General features: G+C 44.9%; 1 protein-coding gene across 3 annotated transcripts in view; it reads left to right on the top strand.

The window, feature by feature from the left end:
• Positions 1–22,936, top strand: part of ttll7 (tubulin tyrosine ligase-like family, member 7) — a 283,625-nt gene that overhangs the window by 256,594 nt on the left and 4,095 nt on the right. For 2 of the 3 annotated variants that reach the window (XM_059648158.1, XM_059648157.1), the window contains one exon: positions 10,728–13,200. The exons of the other annotated variant lie outside the window; for it this stretch is intronic. In XM_059648158.1, coding sequence (XP_059504141.1) covers positions 10,728–11,094 — 367 coding nt within the window. In that variant the 3' untranslated portion in view covers positions 11,095–13,200. Of the gene's footprint in view, positions 1–10,727; positions 13,201–22,936 lie in introns of those variants that run through there. 3 annotated transcript variants of the gene reach the window in all.

The raw sequence follows: 22,936 nt of genomic DNA, 5'->3' as shown, positions 1-22,936 counted from the left end.
CGGGGAGAACATGCAAAACGTTACCTGATGCTGGAATCGAACCTGGGTCCCTGGCGCTGTGAGGGCCCAGTGCTAACCACTGAGCCACCGTGCCGCCCACAAATGTGAACAAATTAAAAAGGAAAATTTGAATCGTTTGCCCAGTGCATTTGTAAAAGGGGAACGTTGAAATCATAACCTTCTTACAGAGAGGAAACAGCTCTAAGTGGAACCATGGCTGACAGTTGTCAGAGATCACAACTCACTCGGATACAGAGGGTCTTGGGCAGTGCCTAGAGGTTCAGGTACATAGCTCTTTGAAGTTAGCAATATAGGTAGACAGGGCGTTAGGAAGGTGCAAAGCATATTTGCCTTCATTGCTCAGACCTTTGAGTATAGGAGTTGGGATGTCATGTTGAGGTTGTACTGTGTTCAGTTATGGTTGCTGTATTGTACTAAAGATATTAGTAAGCTGGAGAATGTTCAGAAAAGATTTACCAGGATGTTGCCAGGAATGGAGAGTTTGAGTTGTAGGGAGAGGCTGGATAGGCTTTTTTCATTGGAGCATAAGAGGTTTAGGCATGACCTTATATCGGTTTATAGAACTATAAGGGGCATAGATAGGATGAATGGCAGGTGTCATTTCCCTAGGGTGGTGGATTTTAAGACTAGGGGGCATATTTTTTAAGCTGGGAGGAGAAAGATTTGAAAAGGAGATGAGGGCCAACCTTTTTACACAGAGAGAGGTTGGTGTGTGGAATGAACTTCCAGAGGTAGTGGTGGATGTGAATACAGTTACAATGTTTAAAAGACATCGGGATAAGCATGTGAATAAAAAAAAATTAGGAGTGATAAGGGGACAGTGCAGGCAGGTGGGACCAGTTTAGTTTGGGATTATGTTCGGCATGGACTGGTTGGACCAAAGAGTCAGTTTCTGATCCGTATGACATTATGAATGTAGTGAAAGGTGTATTCATTATCAGCCGAGGAAATTAAATCATCTTGACATTGTCTTCCTCTATGACTGTTCCCGGGCTGTGATCCACATCACCTGTTTGTTGGTATGCAGAACCATGGACTGAGATGTACTGAAGCCTCTAACTTATTTTCAGCATTAGCACACTGAGCCGTCTGGAGGTTGTGAAAGGTTCATTGGGGCAGGATTTCTAGAGAGCAGGGATTGGGCAAGTTAAAGGCATGGCTACCTTTAGAGCTGAGCTAGAGTCCGGGATGATTTGAATCAGTGCAAATCTTTACGTTCTCTTCCCTTCTGCAGCAATAAAAGCAACAACGAGAACACGCATTTATATAGCACCTAAATGTGAAACATCCCACAGGGTTAACAGACATAGTTTAACTGATCTCATTCAGAGAGACACTGGGACAGGTGACCACAGGCTCATTCAAAAGGCATGTTTTAAGGCAGGTTCGAAGTGAGGTGAGAGAAGCTTCAAATTGAGGAGGAGAATCTCAAATCCCCCGACCAAGTCACTGAAGGCACAGTCAGCAATTGTGATGTGAAAGTTTCAGGGAAATCATCTCCAAATGTTCAAAAGGAAAATGCCATTATTTTGTTCAGTTGGACCTTGAATATTGTTGAAAAGAGAAGGATGTTGCCAAAGCTTTCATTTGGAACTCATTTGGGAGAAACACAAGAACCAGTTGAACAATCTGGAGTGTGCTACCCAGGCAGGTGGGACTAGATTAATTGTGAAAACTGGATGGCATGGACAAATTGGGCCGAAGGGCCTGTTCCCATGCTGTAATCCTCTCCAACTCGATCAGGTGCACCAAAACTCAAATTATGATAATCCATTGAGCTCGTACTGTGGCTCATTTATACTCACTAGAAACATTCATGCATGGGGGAAGTGATGGCCCAGCAGTATTATTGCTAAATTATTAATCCAGAAACTTAATGTTCTGTGTTTGAATCTTGCCAAAGCAGATGGTGAAATTTGATACAATATTTAAAAAAATATGGAATTTAAGAATCTAAATGATGATCATGAATCCAATGTCAATTATTGGAAATTCCCATTTGGTTCACTAATGTCCTTTAGGGAAGGAAACTGCCTTCCTTACTTGGTCTGACCTACATGTGACTCCAGACCCACAGCAATGTGGCTGCCTCTCAGTTGCCCTCTAAAATGGCCTAGCAAGCCATTCAGTTGTACTAATCACCACAAAGTCTCAAAGAAATGGCACTTTTGTGATAGCGATCACAATTCTGTTATGTTTACTTTAGTGATGGAAAGGGATAGGTATATACCACTGGGCAAGAGTTATAGCTGGGGGAAAGGCAATTACGATGAGATTAGGCAAAATTTAGGGAGCATAGAATGGGGAAGGAAACTGCAGGGGATGGGCACATTAGAAATGTGGAGCTTATTTAAGGAAAAGCTCCTGTGTGTCCTAGATAAGTATGTACCTGTCAGGCAGGGAGGAAGCTGTAGAGTGTGGGAGCCGTGGTTTACGAAGGAGGTGGAATCTCTGGTCAAGAGGAAGAAGGCAGCTTATGTTAGGATGAGGTGTGAAGGCTCAGTTAGGGCACTTGAGGGCTACGAGGTAGCCAGGAAAGACCTAAAGAGAGAGCTCAGAAGAGCCAGGAGGAGACATGAGAAGTTGTTGGCGGATAGGATCAGGGTAAACCCTAAAGCTTTCTATAGGTACTTAAGGAATAAAAGAATGACGAAAGTAAGATTAGGGCCAATCAAGGATAGTAGTGGTAAGTTGTGTGTGGAGTCAGATGAGATAGGGGAAGTGCTAAATGAATATTTTTCAACAGTATTCACTCTAGAAAACGACAATGTTGTCGAGGAGAATACTGAGATACGGGCTACTAGACTAGGTGGGATTGAGGTTCACAAGGAAGAGGTATTAGAAATCCTACAGAGTGTGAAGATAGATAAGTTCCCTGGGCTGGATGGGATTTATCCTCGGATCCTCTGGGAAGCCAGGGAGGAGATTGCCGAGCCTTTGGCAATGATCTTTAACTCATCATTGTCTACAGGAATAGTGCCAGATGACTGGAGGATAGCGCATGTTCCCCTGTTCAAGAAGGGGAGTAGAGTCAACCCTGGTAATTATAGACCAGTGAGCCTTACCTCAGTTGTTGGTAAAGTGTTGGAAAAGGTTATAAGGGATAGGATTTATAATCATCTAGAAAAGAATAAATTGATTAGGGATAGTCAGCACGGTTTTGTGAAGGGAAGGTCGTGCCTCACAAACCTTACTGAGTTCTTTGAGAAGGTGACCAAACAGGTAGATGAGAGTAAACCGGTTGATGTGGGGTATATGGATTTCAGCAAGGTGTTCGATAAGGTTCCCCACAATAGGCTATTGTATAAAATGCGGAGGAATGGAATTGTGGGAGATATAGCAGTGTGGATCGGAAATTGGCTTGCTGAAAGAAGACAGAGGGTGGTAGTTGATGGGAAATGTTCATCCTGGAGACCAGTTACTAGTGGTGTACCGCAAGGGTCGGTGTTGGGTCCACTGCTGTTTGCCATTTTTATAAATGACCTGGATGAGGGCATAGAAGGATGGGTTAGTAAATTTGCAGACGACACTAAGGTCGGTGGAGTTGTGGATAGTGATGAAGGATGCTGTAGGTTGCAGAGAGACATAGATAAGCTGCAGAGCTGGGCTGAGAGGTGGCAAATGGAGTTTAATGCAGCCAAGTGTGAGGTGATGCACTTTGGTAGGACTAACCGGAAGGCAAAGTACAGGGCTAATGGTAAGATTCTTGGTAGTGTAGATGAGCAGAGAGATCTCGGTGTCCATGTACACAGATCCTTGAAAGTTGCCACCCAGGTTGACAGGGCTGTTAAGAAGGCATACAGTGTTTTAGCTTTACCTGCAACGGTAGTAGATTCGCCAACTTTAGGTACATTTAAGGCGTCATTGGATAAGCATATGGACGTACATGGAATAGTGTAGGTTAGATGGGCTTGAGATCGGTATGACAGCTAGGCACAACATCGAGGGCCGAAGGGCCTGTACTGTGCTGTAATGTTCTATGTTCTATGTTCTATGAAACTGGATGGATCACCTGGCATTGACCGAGACACTGGCAAGGCCCTAATGGCATTGTGGGACAACCCATAGGTGGACTGCAGTAGTTCAAGAAGGCATGCTTACCATCACCTTCTCAAGGGGCAACTAGGGACAGGCAATAAATGCTGGGCTCAGTCAGTGACACCCACATTTCTCAAATGAGCTAAAATAAACAGATCTGTTTTCTGCAAACAAGGGCGGCACGGGTGGCTCAGTGGTAAGCACTGCTGCCTCTCGGCGCCAGGGAGCTGGGTTCACTTCCAGCCTCGGGTGACTGTCAGTGTGGAGTTTTCACATTGTCCGTGTGTGTGTGTGTGTGTGTGTGTTTCGTGTTTCCTCTGGGTGTTCCAGTTTCTTCCCACAGTCGACAAATGTGCAGATTAGGTGGATTGGCCATGCTAAATTGCCCAAAGTGTTCAGGGACGTGTAGATTCATTGGATTACTCGAAGATGGGTCTGGCTGGGATGCTGTGAGGGTTGGTGTGGGCTTGTTGGGCCAAAGGGCCTGTTTCAACATTGTAGAGATGATACGATTAAAAGGAATATGTTCAAGACTTTTTTTGAGTAACCCGGAAGCTCAGGGAGACTGTGATCCTCAGTCGGCTCCTCCATGATCGCACTTCAACCAATCAGAGTTGCTTGACACCCTTGTATCATGTTGTATAAATTGTAGTGATCATTTGAATTTTGGCATTTTCGTGTTTACCCTGATGATTGCGAGGCAAAATGCTTTTGCAACATTACCTTCTTGTCAGCAATCATCCTTGTTTTGTGATTGCATTTTGTCTGTTTTAACCATTTCTGCCAGATTTTTAATAGGGCAGTGTGTAGCTCACATAACGTCAATGAATTCTGAAGGACAATTCTCATATAAATGAAACACATTGAAACACAGCTGTAACAATGTGAACTGGATTATCTTAAGTAGCTGTTAAAGCCAAGACAATATTTAAGAGGGAATTTGATAACCACTTGGAAAAGAAAAAAATGTCAAACAGTCAGTAAATGGGATTATAGTGGACCAGCACCATGCGGTATAAGTTCTAATGCAGGCACGCAATGGTTTGCATGTTCCTGATCTATACTGATTTTTCTATTACTGAATGTTCAAATATTCATGACACATTCAGTCCAATTTCGGTTATGACATGCCAACAAAAAAAGGGTGTAAATGATTGGGAATTGTGATAGCAAATTGCAGTATAATTTACACCAGAGATTTGCAGCTCATCATTTATTAATTGGCTGGACTTACAAGTACCACTGGTGAAATACATTGTCACTAATATCACATTTGTTTGCAGTTTTACAATGTAGCAGATGCTGTTTAATTCATCAATCCAGACAGACAACACGGGAAATGACTTGGCACTGAACTTATACTTTTCTTTAGATTAGATTACCTACAGTGTGGAAACAGGCCCTTCGGCTCAACGAGTCCACACCGCCCCTTGGAGCATCCCACCCAGACCCATCCCCCCTATAACCCACACACCCCTGAGCACTATGGACAATTTAGTATGGCCGATCCACCTAGCCTGCACATTTTTGAATGTGGGAGGAAACCGGAGCACCCGGAGGAAGCCCACGCAGGCACGGAGAGAACATGGAAACTCCACACAGACAGTTGCCTGAGGTTGGAATCGAACCTGTGTCCCTGGCACTGTGAGGCTCCAGTGCTAACCACTGAGCCACCGTGCCGCTCACTTGGAATGTGTTTCTGGAGTAAGACTTTGTTCCCTTAGGGATACCCTCTTAATTCATATGATATAGCAGCAAAGATAGACCATTTGCCCCATGAAGTCTATATCCCCATTCAATAAGATTATGGCTGATCCGTTTATATTTTGAATGCCACATTCCAATCTGCTCCTGATAGTCCATGATTCCGTTGCCTGACAAGCATCTTATCTACTTAGAAATATTAGAATGTTAGAAATATTCAATGATCCTATCTCCACCGTCTTCTGAGGCAGAGAGATCTCAGATTGCACAGCTCTCTGAGAGAGAGAAAAGAAATCCCCTCTATGCTTAAAAGGATGACTCCTAATTTTAAAACTGTGTCCTTTAGTTGTGGCCTCATGTGCTGTCGATAGTGACCAAAGGAGAAGAAGTAGGCTATTGATCCTGTTAGGGTGTCTCAACGGTTAGCACTGCTGCCTCACAATACCAGGGACCTGGGTTCAAATCCATCCTTGGGCAACTGTCTGTGTGAAGTTTCGTCCTCCTTGTGTCTGCATGGATTTCTGCTGGGCGCTCCAGTTTCCTCCCACAGTTCAACTGGCACAAAACAGTGCTTCACAGGAGGCTGCACAGCACTGAGGATGTCACCTGGGAAGGGGACAAAATGTCTGCTATCAAACCTCCCAGCTTGGCATACACACCAGCATTTATAGCAACACCCGAGCTACAAATATTCTCTCAAATCCTGCATAGTCCAAAGATGTGCAGGTGAGGTGGTTTGGCCATGCTAAATTGTCTGCGGTGTGTAAGTTAGGTGGATCCATGGGAAATGTAGGGTTACAGGGAAAGGGGATGAGCCTGGAGGTGCAGTGTGGACTCGTTGGACCTAATGGCCTGTTTCCATGCTGTAGGGACTCTACAAAGTCTGCCCTGCCATTCAATGAAATCATGGTTGATCTGCTAATCCATTTTTCCCCACAACCCTTGGTTCCATTACTGATTTTTGTTTTTAAATTTATTCATTCACGGGATGAGGATGTCACTGGCCAGGCAGCATTTATTGCCCATCCCTAATTGCCCAGAGGGCAGCTAAGAGTCAACCACATTTTTGTTAGTCCGGAGTCACATGTAGCCAAAGACCAGGTAAGGATGGCAGTTTCCTTCCCTCAAGGAGATTAGTGAACCAGATGGGTTTTCCTGACAATCGATAATGGATTCATGGTCGTCATTAGACCCTTAGTAGTGGATTTTTAATCCGTCTACCACGGTAGGATTTGAATCCTGGTTCCCAGAACATTATTTAGGTCTGTGGATTAACAGTCCAGCGATAATATCACGAGGCTATCATGTTGCCCTGACTCCCTGTCTCTCTCAGCCATGAATATATTCAGTAGCCCAGCCTCACCAGTACCCCATGGTTAAGAATTCCAAAGATTGACTACCCTCAGAGAAAAAAACTCCTCCTCCCCTCTCTTTCAAATGGGTCACCCCTCATTCTGAGATGATGCTTTCTGGAGCTGGATTCTCTCATAAGAAGACGCAACATTTCCACATTTACCCAGTAAAGTTCCTTAAGAATAACATGCATTTCGATAATGTCGCCCCTCATTTTCTAAACTCCAGTGAGCACAAGTCTAACCGACACAACCTCTCCTCAGAAGCAAGTCCCTCCATAAGTGGTATCAGTGAATTAGAGTGAACCTTCCCTGGACTGACTGTGATGCCAATGCATCTTTCCTGAGATAAGTGAACAGAAATTGTTGTCCTTAGCTCTGGAGCCAGTCTTTTACATGTTAAACCGGCAATGCTGGTGCAAAGCAAGTTAGTTTCGCATTGACAATGCAATTTTAGTGTGACTACTTCCGTAGTTGGTCGTCGTAGAACTTGGAACATCTAAGACACAGCATTGAAAGACGCCATTCAGTCTGTCAGCTAACAGCAACTTCTGTCAGAATGGGTACAATGAAGGGAAATCTAGGAGGAAGATGTGCACGGCGTTGAGAGCATGGATATAATTTTTACTCATTGTATTTCCTGCTAATATTTACCCCAATAGCAGTGATGTTGAGATAACAAAGTGTGGAGCTGGATGAATACAGCAGGCCAAGCAGCATCTTAGGAGCACAAAAGCTGAGCAGAAAAGGGTCTAGGCCCGAAACATCAGCTTTTGTGCTCCTAAGATGCTGCTTGGCCTGCTGCGTTCATCCAGCTCCACACTTTGTTATCTCGGATTCTCCAGCATCTGCAGTTCCCATTGGCTCTCTCTCAGTAGTGATGTTGAATCTCTTTTCCCTCAGAATATGTTATAGAGCCATAGAGCCATACAGAATGGAATCAAACTCTGGCCCAACCAGTCATTGCCAAGCATAATACCAAACTTAACTAATCCCACCTGCCTGGTCCTGGTCCATATCCCTTCAAACCTTTCCTATCTACGTTCCTATCCAAATGTCTTTTAAACATTGTAACTGTGCTCACATCCACCAGTTCCTCAGGAGGTTCATTCCACACGTGAACCACCCTCTGTGTAAAACAAATGCCTCTTACGTCTTTGTTAAATCTCTCTTCTCTCACCTTAAAAATGTGCCCCTTAGTCTTGAAACTCCCCATCTTAGGGAAAAATCAATACCCATCAACTCTATCATATACCTCTCATTATTTTGTAAACTTCTATTCGGCCACCTCTCAATCTCCTTCACTCCACTGGAAAAAGTACCAGCCTATCCAGCATTTCTTCATAACGCAAACCTTCCGTACCCAGCAACATGCTGGTAAATCTCTTCTGAAACCCAGGTGCTTCAATGCAACAACAGCTTGAAGAATTTTTACAACACCTCAAACTTAGCCAAATCATAGCAAAATATCTCAAGGTCACAGAATTATTATGGCACAGAAGGAGGCCATTCAGCCTATCTTGCCCACACTGGCTCTATTCCCTAGTGCTAATTTCTTGCCTTTTCCCAATATCCCTGCTCACCATTTCTATCCAAAATAACCATTTAGTGCCCTTCTTGAAAGCCTGTATTGAACCTGCACCACTAAGGCGATGCATTCTATACCCACATTTCTAACTGAGTGAAAAGGCCATTTTCCTCATACGAGCCTTCCTTTTCAGCACATCGCATCTGCTCCGACGTTCCAATATTTGGAATGTGACCTTAACCTGGTCCAATCAGGGAACCCCTGGCTGACAGATATGAATAGGAGTGTCAGAGGTTCTGTTCACTCTGAGAGCTGACTCTGAGGAAGCTGAATCAGTATCGAGGACTCTCCATGTGTAAATAAATGGTGATTTGGTGACAGGATTACTGGCCTTGGAGGAGTTATTTCAGATTGTCTCGTCACTTTGCAGCTTTGAGGCTATTCTCAGGGAAAAGAAAATACAATCTACGCAAGTGTGTTCCATGATAAACAATTTGGCAGGGTACAGTATGCGATGTCCCCTTTAAGAGCAATCTTACCCCTGAGTTACAATGGTGTGGATTTTGGACAGGCTCAAGGATTTTGTGCTTTTGGCCAATCTATCCCGAGAGCTGTTAATCTCTCAGAGGCTGGCATCCCTGAATTACAGGCAGTGTCACTAGGACTGGTAGGGTCTTCCAAAATTGCATTCACCAAAGGCCTGGGGTCAGCAAAGCAACCAATAGCATGTGATTGGAGGTGGGATGGGAGACCTGCAGAGTTAAGGTGCAGTGGATCGGGGCGGGGGTAACATGTCCGGCTGAGCAAGAGTTGGGGGCTCGGGTGTTGGGAGAAAGGGGAAGATATGTCTCTTAGCTCTTGAATCCATGCTGGGTCTGTGGCTCAGAACCCCCTCTCCGCCCCACAGCCCAGGAGCACCACAGCTGAACTCAATGACGTTTGTTTCGCAGTTGTTACTGATTTATGGAGCGGTTCTTCCATGCACAGCTGAGTGAATGCCAGCGACAGTGGGGTGAGGCCCACCCTTAATGTTCTCAGTTACACAGGAAAACATCCCACCCCATACTTAGCCAGAGGTAGAACGCTGGTGGGCACCTTGCCATGCACAGCCCCACCTGATTAAATCCCACGCCCCAGCCGCACCTGATTAAATGCCACCCCCCAGCCCCACCTGATTAAATCCCACCCCCCAGCCCCACCTGATTAAATCCCGTTTCTGCCTTCCCTGGCTTCACCAATGGTGTCGGGGCAAGGACGTGGAATTCCACCCGAAGGGTGGTAAAACTGTGTGGAACATGCTCCAATATAAAACACAATGCCAAGGTGCCAGTGTTGGACTGGGGTTTGACCGGGTCAGAAGTCACACAAGACTCGGAGATTTGGTTATAGTCCGACAGTGTTATTTTAAAACGCAGACTTTAGGAGCTCTCTGAAAGCTTGTGGTTTGAAATAAACCTGCCAGACTATAACCTGGTCTCGTGTAACCTTCGACAGTATGATACACAACATTCATCATTGATCATTGCCACACTTGAGGGTGAATGATCTTTGTGATGTTCTGAGATTTGGAGCCACGTTAAACAGATTCATTTGGATACAGATCAGCCATGATTTCAATGAAAGTTTGAGGAGATATGAATGAGTTCTTTTAGATTCCCTACAGTGTGGAAACAGGCCCTATAGCCCAACAAGTCCACACTGCCCCTTGAAGCATCCCACCCAGACCCATCCCCCTATAACCCACACAGCCCTGAACACTACAGGCAATTTAGCATGGCCAGTCCGCCTAGCCTGCACATCTTTGGACTGTGGGAGGAAACCCACGCAGACACGGGGAGAATGTGCAAACTCCACACAGACAGTCGCCCTGAGGCTGGAATTGAACCCGGGTCCCTGGGGCTGTGAGGCTGCAGTGCTAGCCACTGAGCCAATGTAGTACCCCCACCCCCTCCCGGGTGGACTCATTTCAAATTCCACACAGATGGGAAAGAGCTAAATCCAGAGAATTGGTGGATGGTGTGAGGGGAAATAGGACTTGCAATATTATCCCCAGTGAACTGACTGTCTCCTCTGTCTGTTCCCAGGTACCTCCCTCCCCCAGGATACCGGCTGAACATGAAAACTCTCCCGGCTGGTTTCAGCCGCAATTCCGGCCGCAATGCCCCGCTCACGGAGCCTGTGTACGAGCAGGTTCAAGCAGTACTGAACGCTGCCCCCCCACGGAGACATCGTCAGAGCCATGCCAACAAGCGAGCGTCTCTGCCCTCCTCTAAGTGGGAACAGGAACCCGGCCTCAGATCCACATCCAGTGACACTGGGCTGGCACGTATGGTCCTCGGTGTGGGAGAGGGTGGGGGTAACAAGAGGGAGGAAGAATGGAGATGCAGAGATAAAAACATGAACTGCTGGAGGTCTGGCAGCATCTGTGGAGAGGAGGAGAAACAGAATTAACGTTTTGAACCCAGTATGATTCTTTGGTGTCTGCTCAGTCATCCCACAAACCCAGCCAGGCCACATGAGTCGAGTGTCAGACAGTCCCAATACTAAGGGACTGATAAGGTAGGCACATAGGGAGTGGTAATGGCCTAGTGATGTTATCACTGGGCTATTAATACACAGACCCAGGCATTTCTCTGGGGACCTGGGATCAAATCCTGCCACAGCAGATGGCGGTATTTGAATTCAATAAAAGTCTGGTGATAATGACCATAAATCGATTGCCAGGAAAAACCCATCTGGTTCACAAATGTCATTTGGTGATGTCCTCATCATGTGAATGCATGAAAGGGAGTGATGGGGCTCAGGGCAGTGGTTTGAGGCAATCCTAGCACTCGAGGACTGATAAGGAAGGAAGATCAATCATTAGGCAAGGATGGGCTCTGCACCACAGCTATAATGTCAGTGGTAGCTGCCAGTTATAGGGGTGGCAGCTCCTGATTCCTGACTGTAGCCTCAAAAGATAAAGTCAAAGACATTGCCACAAAAAAAAACAATGAACTGCAGATGCTTGAAATCTGAAACAAAGTCAGAAACTCTTAGCAGGTCTGGCAGCATCTGTGGGAAAGCAGAGTTAATGTTCTGAGTATGAATCTTTTTCAGAACCTCAGACCCTGCTGAAGAAGGGTGCTGGACTCGAACCATTAACAAAAATGAAACACTTGGCCCCTTAACAAGCCTGGTATCTTGTCAATTAGTGTGTTTCAAATCGACAGGAGGGTTTCTGATTTTGGTATCACCTTGCCTTCTGTAATACCCGAGATGGGCGTTGTCATGTTGCCTTGGTTAACCAATGCCACCTTATGGTATTTTACACTCAGAGGAGAGGTGAGAAGGGTGGGGATGGCCTGCTCACCTGATTTACAGCTCTAAAATCCAGCCCATTCTCTTGAAGAGACAACAGAAGAAGCCAACTTTAACACACCAATCTCCAACCCCAAGTGTTTACAGGACGAAATGGCCAGTGAGGTCGGCAAGTGTATAGAGATACTGAAGGTGTGTTTAATGTGTCAGCTTCAAAAGAATATAACCAGAACTGGAGACAGGTCATTGTTTTTTAAATTTGTGCTGCTAAGTATTGGATTTGCTTAACTTATTTTTCTGGTGCTCAGTTCTGCAGACAAGAGATTGGATTTCTGCATGTACAAGAACTGGTTGTCAGGATTTTGCTGTGAAACAAACACAGAGAAACTCGGCAGATCTAACAGCAACTGTGGAGAGAGAAACAGAGTTAATAATCTGAGACCAGTTTGACTCTTCTTCAGACCCATTGGTTCTTGCACCCAAAATGTTAACTCTGCTTCCCTCTTCACCGACACTGCCAGACCTGCTGAGTTACTCCAGCATTCTCTGTCTAGGTTTCAGACGCCCAGTGGTATTTTGCTATTATTCGATCTAGTTGTTGTGGTTTGAGCTCGTTGATAATACAGTCAGTGACTTCTCTAGTACTCAACCATTCTCCGCTCTTTCACAAACATAGAACATAGAACATAGAACATTACAGCACAGTACAGGCCCTTCGGCCCTCGATGTTGTGCCGACCTGTCATACTGATCTGAAGCCCATCTAACCTTCACTATTCCATGTACGTCCATATGCTTATCCGATGACGACTTAAATGTACCTAAAGTTGGCGAATCTGCTACTGTTGCAGGCAAAGCGTTCCATTCCCTTACTACTCTGTGAGTAAAGAAACCACCTCTGACATCTGTCCTATATCTTTCACCCCTCAGTTTAAAGCTATGCCCCCTCGTGCTCGCCGTCACCATCCTAGGCAAAAGGCTCTCCCTATCCAACCTATCTAACCCTCTGATTATTTTGTATGTTTCAATTAAGTCACCTCTTAACCTTCTTCTCTCTCAAAACAGCCTCAAGTCCCTCAGCCTTTCCTTGTAAGACTTTCCCTCGATACCAGACAACATCCTAGTAAATCTCCTCTGCACCCTTTCCAAAGCTTCCACATCCTTCTTATAATGCAGTGACTAGAACTGTACGCAATACTCCAAGTGCGGCCGCACCAGAGTTTTGTACAGCTGCACCATAACCTCTTGGTTCCGGAACTCGATCCCTCTATTAATAAAAGCTAAAACACTGTATGCCTTCTTAACAGCCCTGTCAACCTGGGTGGCAACTTTCAAGGATCTGTGTACATGGACACCGAGATCTCTCTGCTCATCTACACTACTAAGAATCTTACCATTAGCCCTGTACTTTGCCTTCCGGTTAGTCCTACCAAAGTGCATCACCTCACACTTGTCTGCATTAAACTCTATTTGCCACCTCTCAGCCCAGCTCTGCAGCTTATCTGTGTCTCTCTGCAACCTACAGCATCCTTCGTCACTATCCACAACTCCACCGACCTTCGTGTCATCTGCAAATTTACTAACCCATCCTTCTACACCCTCATCCAGGTCATTTATAAAAATGACAAACAGCAGTGGACCCAACACCGACCCTTGCGGTACACCACTAGTAACTGGTCTCCAGGATGAACATTTCCCATCAACTACCACCCTCTGTCTTCTTTCAGCAAGTCAATTTCCAATCCAAACTGCTATATCTCCCACAATCCCATTCCTCCGCATTTTGTACAATAGCCTATCGTGGGGAACCTTATCGAACGCCTTGCTGAAATCCATATACACCACATCAACCGGTTTACTCTCATCTACCTGTTTGGTCACCTTCTCAAAGAACTCAATAAGGTTTGTGAGGCACAACCTTCCCTTCACAAAATCGTGCTGACTATCCCTAATCAATTTATTCGTTTCTAGATGATTATAAATCCTATCCCTTATAACCTTTTCCAACACTTTACCAACAACTGAGGTAAGGCTCACTGGTCTATAATAAACATAGCCAGGTGTAAAAATCAGGGTACCAAAATTTTAAAAAAGGACCCTTGCCATCTCTAGGATTTTTAAAGAAGAAAAGTATTTATCCCCCAGGATGGGGTGCTGACCTGCCAGGGTTTATTGTCTGGGATACAGGGGGGTGAACAAGTTTATTGAGCTTGGATAGCTTGCTAGGCTATTTCAGAGGGCACTTATGAGTTGCATATGGATCAGACCTGGGGAAGGATAACAGGTTTCCTTTCCACAGGGACATTGGTAAACCAGATGAGTTTGTGCACCAGCTGATAATAGTTGTCACAGTCACCTTTACTGAGATTATCTTTCAGTTCCAGATTTGTAAATGAACTCAAACCCTTGTCCCCAGAGCATGAACCTGCGACTCTGAATTGCTAATCTTGTGACAGAAACACTACGCCAGTCAGAGATAGTAAGAACTGCCGATGCTGGAGTCAGAGATAACACGGTGTCGAGCTGGATGAACACAGCAGGCCAGGCAGCATTAGAAGAGCAGGAAAGCCAATGTTTCGGGTCGGGACCCTTCAGAAGATGATGCTGCCTGGCCTGCTGTGTTCCTCCAGCTCCACACAGTGTTAACACCGCTCCACTAGTTCTCACAGGACAGATGTAAGTGACTATATGGGACCAAAGTGATGATGTTGCTATGCTTATAATCTGGAGGCCTGAATGAAATTGTTGTGTATTTCTGCAGTAATCTCCTTTCTATATTCCTCATTCTGGCATGAGGCACTGACTCATGATGGTGGGGACTGGGTGATGGAGCGGTTCTAGGATTGTGCTTTCTCTCTAGTGTGACCCTCAGCTGGTCTGTTCCAGCAAGTTGTCTGGGCAACGACCAATCTTCTTCCCGTAGAGGGATAGAATTGTCAAGGTTATCAGTTGGCTCGTTAAAATGTTCTCCCCACAAAGAATGGTACTGTGGGTCTACCCACAGCACATGGGCTGCAGCAGTTCAAGAAGGCAGCCCACCCCCACCTTCGCAAGGAGCATCTAGGGATGGACAATAAATGCTGACCCAGCCAGTCACACTCATGTCTCTCTCAAGTCTGATGGTGTAGTGTCACAAAAATGCAAAAAACAAGATACTATGGAGGCTGGAAATCTGAGATAAAAGCAGAAGGTGCTGAAGAAACTCATCAGATCTAGCAGCATTTGTCTCAAGTTAGCAGTCCAGAATTATTTCACCACACAGGTGGCATCATAGAGGTCTACAGCTTGGAAACAGGCCCTTCAGCCTAAATTGTCAAAACTGCCCAATCGCTGTTCTAATCATTGCCCCAATTATCACAGAGATGTGGTACAGGAGGGGGCCATTCCGTCCCCCCCTTCGTTTACTAAAGTTATTAGTTTAATCCCGCTCCCGCTGCTCCTTTCCCATAGTCCAGGAAAATGGATGAAGTCATAAAATCAAGCTGTTTTCAGAAATTGTTGTTTTTAGAGTTTTGGTGACTATAGGTTCCGAGCACAGTGGTTGCAACATTGGAGATTTAATCCAGAGGCCTGCCCTAAGATTCCAGAAACACAGGTTCAAATCCCAGTATTTTGATCAGGGGAATTCAAAATCAGTTTACTAAATAAATGTGAAATGATAAAGCTAGTCTCAGTAATAATGAGCACCGGCGTTTCTGGACTGTTGTCATAGAGTGATAGAGATGTGCTACTTGGAAACAGATCCTTTGGTCCATCTTGCCCATGATAACCAGATGTCCTAATTTAAATTAGTCCCATTTGCCAGCAATTAGCCCATACCCATGTAAACCCTTCCTATTCAGGTACCCATCCAGGTGGCTTTTAAATGTTGTAATTGTACTAGCCTCCACAAACCCATCTGGTTCACTCATGGCTTTTAGGGAAGGAAGCTGCAATCCTTACCAGGTCTGGCCTATATGTGACTCCAGACCCACAGCAATGTGGTTAACTCTTAACTGTCCTCTGGGCAATTAGCGATGGGCAATAAATGCTGCTCCAGCCGGAGATGCCCTGATCCTGCCAATGCATAAAAGAAAAGAAGCAAGAGTAGGCCATTCAGCCCTTTAAGCCCTGCTCCGACATTCAATGTAGCCATGGCTGATTGTCCAACCCAGTCTCCGGTTCCCACGTTCTCCCCATACCCTTTGATCCCTTTAGCCCTAACAACTATAGCTGTCTCCTTCTTGAAAACACTCAATGTTTTGGCCACAACCACTTCCTGTGGTAGAGAATTCCACAGGCTCCCCACTCTCTGGGTGCAAAAAATTCTCCTCATCTCAATTGACCTTTCCTGTATCCTTAGACCATGACCCCTGGTTCTGGAGTCTGTGGTCATTGGTAACATCCTTCGTGTGTTTACCCTGTCCAGCCCTGTTAGAATTTTATACAGTGCTGTGACATACACTCTCAATCTTTTAAACTCCCGTGAATATTGTTCCAACTGAACCAATCTCTGTAATTCCCAGCAGCAGCCTCTCAGTATGACACTGCAGAGTCAGTCTTGATTATTTGTTGATTGTAGAGTAATTTGCACATCTCGTGACTGAATAAATAAAACATTCTCGCTGGTGTCGTGTAAAAAGGGCTACCCCTGTGTCACTGTAATAGACATTGAAAGACAAAGTGAAGGTGACTGAAGCAGGCTGGCCTATTCCACAATAAATGAACCAGATATTTGTGGTTCCAAGGTTAGTCATCCTTGCATTTTACAGCTGTAACAACTGACAGACTGTCACTACTTATGATTGTTTTTCTCTTGCAGAAGTTAAGGGCTCATCTGAAAGACAGTGTCTGATCTGATTTCTCATGAAGGGCCCTTGTGTTATCTTCACAGTGTGAACGTGCACAGTATTCTCTCTGAGTGGACTAGATGAATCCCACTGTGTGTATGGTCACTGCAGCGTTGCCGTGTCATGTCGAAGATGATACTCTGCACGGTCTGTTTATTTTCTCTGACAAATATACTTGTCACCTCTTTTAAAAAATAACGTAAAATCCATAGCTTTCTGAATTGGGATTTGTGAAAAAGAACATGATAGCTAGGAGCAGGAGCAGGCCATTCAGCCCCTTGAGCCCGCTCCTTCATTTAATATGATCATGGCTGATCTCACCTTGGCCTCAATTCCAACCTCTCCGATTTCTCCTCGTAGCAACTGTTCTTCATCCCTGGCCACATTCCAGTGAGCCTTCTCGGCCCTCTCTCTGAAGCAGTTGCGTCCTTCCTGTAATGTGGTGACTAGTTCTCCCTCAGCTGGGAGTAAGAGCTGGAAATCAGAAAGACATTGGTGGCATCTTATCTCGAGCCTGGATTCCCTGTGAGACGAGTTCACTATTCAGAGAGCTGACAGGGAGTTTACGCTCTGTCTCTCCAGGCCATCACTGCAAACCAAGTAAAATCTGCATGGTTGGTCCCACATACAAAGGCTGGTGATCCCTCTATGACTGACTGGAGATATTGAAAATTCATTTAGAGGGACACATGCAGAACAAACAAGGGAGAAAAAATCAGAGCAAGGGCAGATAAGCTTTTCTCAATGTATTTGTAAGGAAAACTGTAACTGTTGTCATTGGAAGGAGTTGCAGATGGAGTTTAATGTAGATAAAAGTGCAATTTTGGTAAGGCTAATCATGGCAGAACTTATACAAATAATTGTAGGGTCCTGCAGAGTGTTGCCAAAGTCGGAAACCTCAGGGTACAGGCTTGTAGTTCCTTGACAGTGGAGTCACACATTGCAGGATAGTGAAGAAGGTGTTTGGTATGCTTGCCTTTATTGGTCAGTGCAGTGAGTATCGGGGTTGGGAGGTCGTGTTGCAGCTATATAGGACATTGGTTAGGGCCACTATTGGAATACTGTGTGCAATTCTGGACTCCCTCTTATAGGAAAGATGATGTTAAATTTCAAAAGGTGCAGAAAAGATTTACAGGATGTTGCTCAGGTTAAAGGGTTTTAATTATAAGGAGAGGCTGAATAGGCTGGGGCTATTTTCCCTGGAACATCGGAGGCTGAGGGGTGACCTTATAGAGGTTTAGAAAATCATGAGGATCATGGATAGGGTGAATAGCCAAGGTCTTTTCCCAGGGTAAGGGAGTCCCAAACTACAGGGCATAGATTTAAGGTGAGAGGAGAAAGATTTAAAAGGGCCTTAAGGGGCAATTATTTCACACACAGGGTGGTGCATGTATGGAATGAGCTGTCAGAGGAAGTGGTGGAGGCTGGTACAGTTACAGCATTTAAAACGCATCTGGATGAGTACATGAAAAGGAAGGGTTTAGAGGGATATGGGCCAAATGCTGGTAAATGGCACTAGATTAATTTGGGATATCTGGTTAGCATGGACGATTTGGATCGAAGGTTATGTTTCGGTCCTGTACATCTCTATGACTGTATGAGTGTATACGATATGAGTGGATGACTGTATGAGTGGATGACTGTATGAGTGTATACGATATGAGTGTATGACTGTATGAGTGATGACAGTGTGAGTGTATGACTGTATGAGTGATGACTGTATGAGTGGATGACTGTATGAATTGATGACTGTATGAATGATGGAAGTGTGAGTGTATGACTGTATGAGTTGATGATGGTATGAGTGATGACAGTGTGAGTGTATGACTGTATGAGTGATGACTGTATGAGTGGATGACTGTATGAGTGATGACAGTGTGAGTGTATGACTGTATGAGTGATGACTGTATGAATGATGGAAGTGTGAGTGTATGACTGTATGAATGATGGAAGTGTGAGTGTATGACTGTATGAGTGATGACTGGATGAGTGGATGACTGTATGAGTGATGACTGGATGAGTGGATGACTGTATGAGTGATGACAGTGTGAGTGTATGACTGTATGAATTGATGACTGTATGAATGATGGAAGTGTGAGTGTATGACTGTATGAGTGATGACTGGATGAGTGGATGACTGTATGAGTGATGATTCTATGAGTTGGTGATGGTATGAGTGGATGACTGTATGAGTGTATGACTGTTTGAGTGGATGAGTGTATGGGTGAAAGGGATCCTGCGGCTTGTGTGAGGAAGCATTTCACCAAGTAGGCGGACCTCACTGTTGTGTGTAGAGCATTGGGCCAGGCAGAGGTTCTCTGCCACAGAAAGCAGTTGAGGCCAAAACATTGAATGTTTTCAGGAAGGAGTGATGAGTTTTTGGGGCTAACGGGATCGAAGGGTATGGGGAGGAAGTGGGAGCATGGGACTGAGTAGGATGATCGTACTGAATGCTGGACCAGACTCGAAGGGCTGAACGGCCTACTCTTATCTTCTATGTTTATCTGATTAAGTGCCCAGGATTACATCTGCTTGGAGATGGCAGATCCAAGGATGTGCCATTTTTCTTGACCCTGAGTTAGCACGGCGCATACCTTTCTTTGCCAGCAGGTGTCGCATTTTGCCTGCAGATCAACTGGTTGCATACGGATTCCAGCCCCTCTGCCTTGTACTGACTGAGCAGATTATTAGGACTCAGTCTTTGCTGTTTTGGGGGATAATGTTGGACGAGACCTGTGCAAGATTATACCTCTCAAACTACCTGGGTTTTCTTAGGGGATGTGATAGGGTAAGTTGTGGGAGGATTGGTGGAGCGGGTAGATATGAACTGGTGCCCAGGCTACAAACGCTGCCTTCAAATTCCCCTCTGAAGTGCTTCAGTCTCTTTTGAAACAACAAGAAAAACCTTGCATTCCTCCTATAACTGAAAGCAAATGAACACAAACATCTCTCAGCAATCAAAGCTGTACTTTAGGTTGACCATCAGGTTTAATCTCTGCGTAGTGCCGGTGACGTAATCTGATATGCCTTTAATTTGTGGTGTAATCTGACAACATTTTGATTTTAATTGTGGTTCTGTAAACTCTGAAGACACGAATTATACTCTGTTTTGTGAAAAGTACCAGCAACACAATTAATAGTTGGCTCCCTGTAGCTAGTGACCTCTGACTTCAAGTCCATTTGTTCTGCAGTCCCACTTTAACCTGATTTGACATTAGGGGCCTTGGACTTTTTCTGTGATTATATACGTTGAGAAGGGGGATAAATATGTAGATTGTAAACCCTCTTTACATGTCCCTTGAGACTCGGACTGGACAGGAAACTATTAAAGCTGTGAAAACAGTAAGCCACTGCTTTACAGGTTAAAAAGTATTTAGACCATGAAAGTGCCTTGGAGGGGTTGGGGGGGGGGGGGCAGTGGTGCGGCGGGGTCTGCAGTTCTGTTAGGTCTGAACGCTGTAGGGTGAAGCAGTGTCAACTCTTTCTAGAGCGCAGCACATGGCTTTAGTTTAGCAGCAACCTGCCTGATGTGATGAAAGCTGTCAAGTCAGCTTTCAGAAAGAAAAATGTGTTGATATCCTGTTTGGCACAATGTACAAACCTCACTGTGACCAGAACAAAGGATTCTGAAGTAGATAGCCAAGAGGCAGAAACAGTGCCGTAATGCAAACCACCAGTTTTCCTCACGTATTGTAGGAGCAGCACCCAGGGAGAACGTAGAATTGTGGGGTGGCCATTCAGCCCCTCTAACCTATTATGTTGTTCACTTATACTACAGTTGATCTGTATTATAACTCCAGTCACTTGCATCATTTCTGCAACTATTAGGCGGTTATGCTGCCGAAGACTTTGTCTCTTTCCCCCGCCATTAGTTAGACATTAATTATATCTTAAGAGATAGTAGGAACTGCAGATGCTGGAGACTGAGATGACAAGGTGTGGAGCTGGATGAACACAGCAGGCCAGGCGGCATCAGAGGAGCAGGAAGGCTGACGTTTCGGGTCAGAGCCCTTCTTCAGGAAAATTATACCTTAGTTTGTCTTTTTCCTCAATGTCTAGAATACTGGTGAAAAAAGACACTTTTTGTCAAATCTTACATCCTGATTGCAATTGTAAGAAATACCACTGTATGGGGAAGCCAACACCAATGCTGTCTACGTGTGCATGCTACCTGTGACCCTCAGCATACTGTTCTATAATTGTAAAATCTTGCTTACTGTTCTGTTTCAACATCGTCACCTTGGCTACTCGTCATGATCTCTCTACCTTAGTTAGTTTGCACAGTTTTGGATTACTTGTTACTTTGGAATGTGGCTCATATCAATCATGTTATTCCAGCCATTTGGTTTGTCTCCAGCACCACCTTATTTTTAATTCTTTTGTAATTGTCTCTCTGCCTCATTTAATTGGATTATAGTTCATCCGCTTCACTTACTATTCATCTGTTGACATTTTACTCACACATTCTGAATCTCTTGATCACCTGCAGAGACTTATTATTCAGATTGTCGACACTCCACTCACACCAGCTGTATGATCTCTCTGCCAAATGATCTCTCTGCCTATAAATTCTATGTCTGTGTGCTCCTCTCTCACTTCACCTGGTGAAGGGGCTGCACTCTGAAAGCTTGTGTTTTCAAATAAACCAGTTGGACTATAACCTGGTGTCGTGTGATTCCTGACCTTGTCCACCCCAGCTCAACACCAGCACCTCCACATTCGTACTGTGTGAGGGGAGAGTACTGGTTGGTTGGAAAGCCGGCTCTGAGTAATCAACACTCTCTTCTCATACAGTATGAATACTGTTTTCCCTTTGTATTGGTATTTCTCACAAATTATCCTGATGACCACATGATGAAAAGCTTTGTCAAAAATGGCCTTTCTTGACAATACCTAAGGGCCATACATCTACTACTAACTAACTCTCTATTTGTTTCTCTAGCACAGGAATGAATAAAAATCAAATATTGAAATGGAAAGAGGATATATTTTTGCTGATGCATCCTTTGGTGGCACGCATTATGACGATGGGGGGAGGGTTAATATTCTTGTGCACCCTTAATATGAACAAACATAGCAATAGGAAAGGCTGTATTTGGCAAGAAAATGTGGCTGCCAATCAGGAAGCTGATCAAAAAACTCAAAATGTGCTTTGGAGCATTGTGACTTGGAGCATTGTGTTGTTTGGGTGCAAGGTGTTGAGCTGGTGGAAAGGGCACGCAGCTTGTCTTTGAAGTGTGTGTTTGGAGGGGATCAGAAAGGATAGCTGAGGGGAATGAATCAACAAAGAAATTTACTGAATGCAATTAGGATGGACAAGAGTGTTTACGTACACATAAGAACATAGAAAATAGGTGCAGGAGTAGGCCATTCGGCCCTTTGAGCCTGTACCATCATTCAGTATGATCGTGGCTGATCACACAATCTCGGTATCCCATTCCCGCTTTCTCTTCGAAAACCTTGAGGTCTTTAACTGCAAGGGCCACGTCCAGTTCTCTCCTGGACATATCTAATGAACTGGCCCCCAACAGCTTCCTGTGGGAGAGAATTCCACAGGGTCACAACTCACTGAGTGAGGAAATTCTTCCTCATCTTAGTCCTGAATGTCCTACCGCCATCTAAAGAGGAAACAGACTTGGGATGAGACATAATTGATGAGACATATGTCTCAAGGACAAATAGGAAGAAGGAGTGTATCAGCGTTTAATGACCTGAGAATTGAAGGAAATAAAAAGGATGTCAGAGTTTGAGAGATATGGAAAGATTACTGAAAGCCAGGGAACCTCAAGTAGAGAACACACATTGATGCAGGTTGAACATTTGAACAATCTATTTCCAGAGTGATAAAAGTTCTTACTGGGCTTTCAGCTGGACCTCATTGGGCCCATGGAAACAGTGACACATGCAGTAAAGGCCATCCCTCCATCTGCAACCTCCTTCAGATCCACAATCAGCCGTCATCCTATTGAATGGTGGGGCAGGCTTGAGGAGCCAAATGGCCTCCTACTGCTCCTATGGCCAAATTCTCCAAGATCTCTGCTCTTCTCATTCCAGCCTCTTATGCATTCCCAATTTTAATCTTTCATCACTGCCAACCTTGCTCCACCCACCGAACCTGTGCAGTTCCCTTCCTAACGCTCTATACCTCTCCTCCATCGCCGTCAA

Source organism: Stegostoma tigrinum, chromosome 8 (assembly GCF_030684315.1).
Source record: "Stegostoma tigrinum isolate sSteTig4 chromosome 8, sSteTig4.hap1, whole genome shotgun sequence".
NCBI classification, from domain to species: domain Eukaryota; kingdom Metazoa; phylum Chordata; class Chondrichthyes; order Orectolobiformes; family Stegostomatidae; genus Stegostoma; species Stegostoma tigrinum.
The sequence above is the reverse complement of the archived record's forward strand: the minus strand, read 5'-3'. Positions and strand labels throughout refer to the sequence as shown.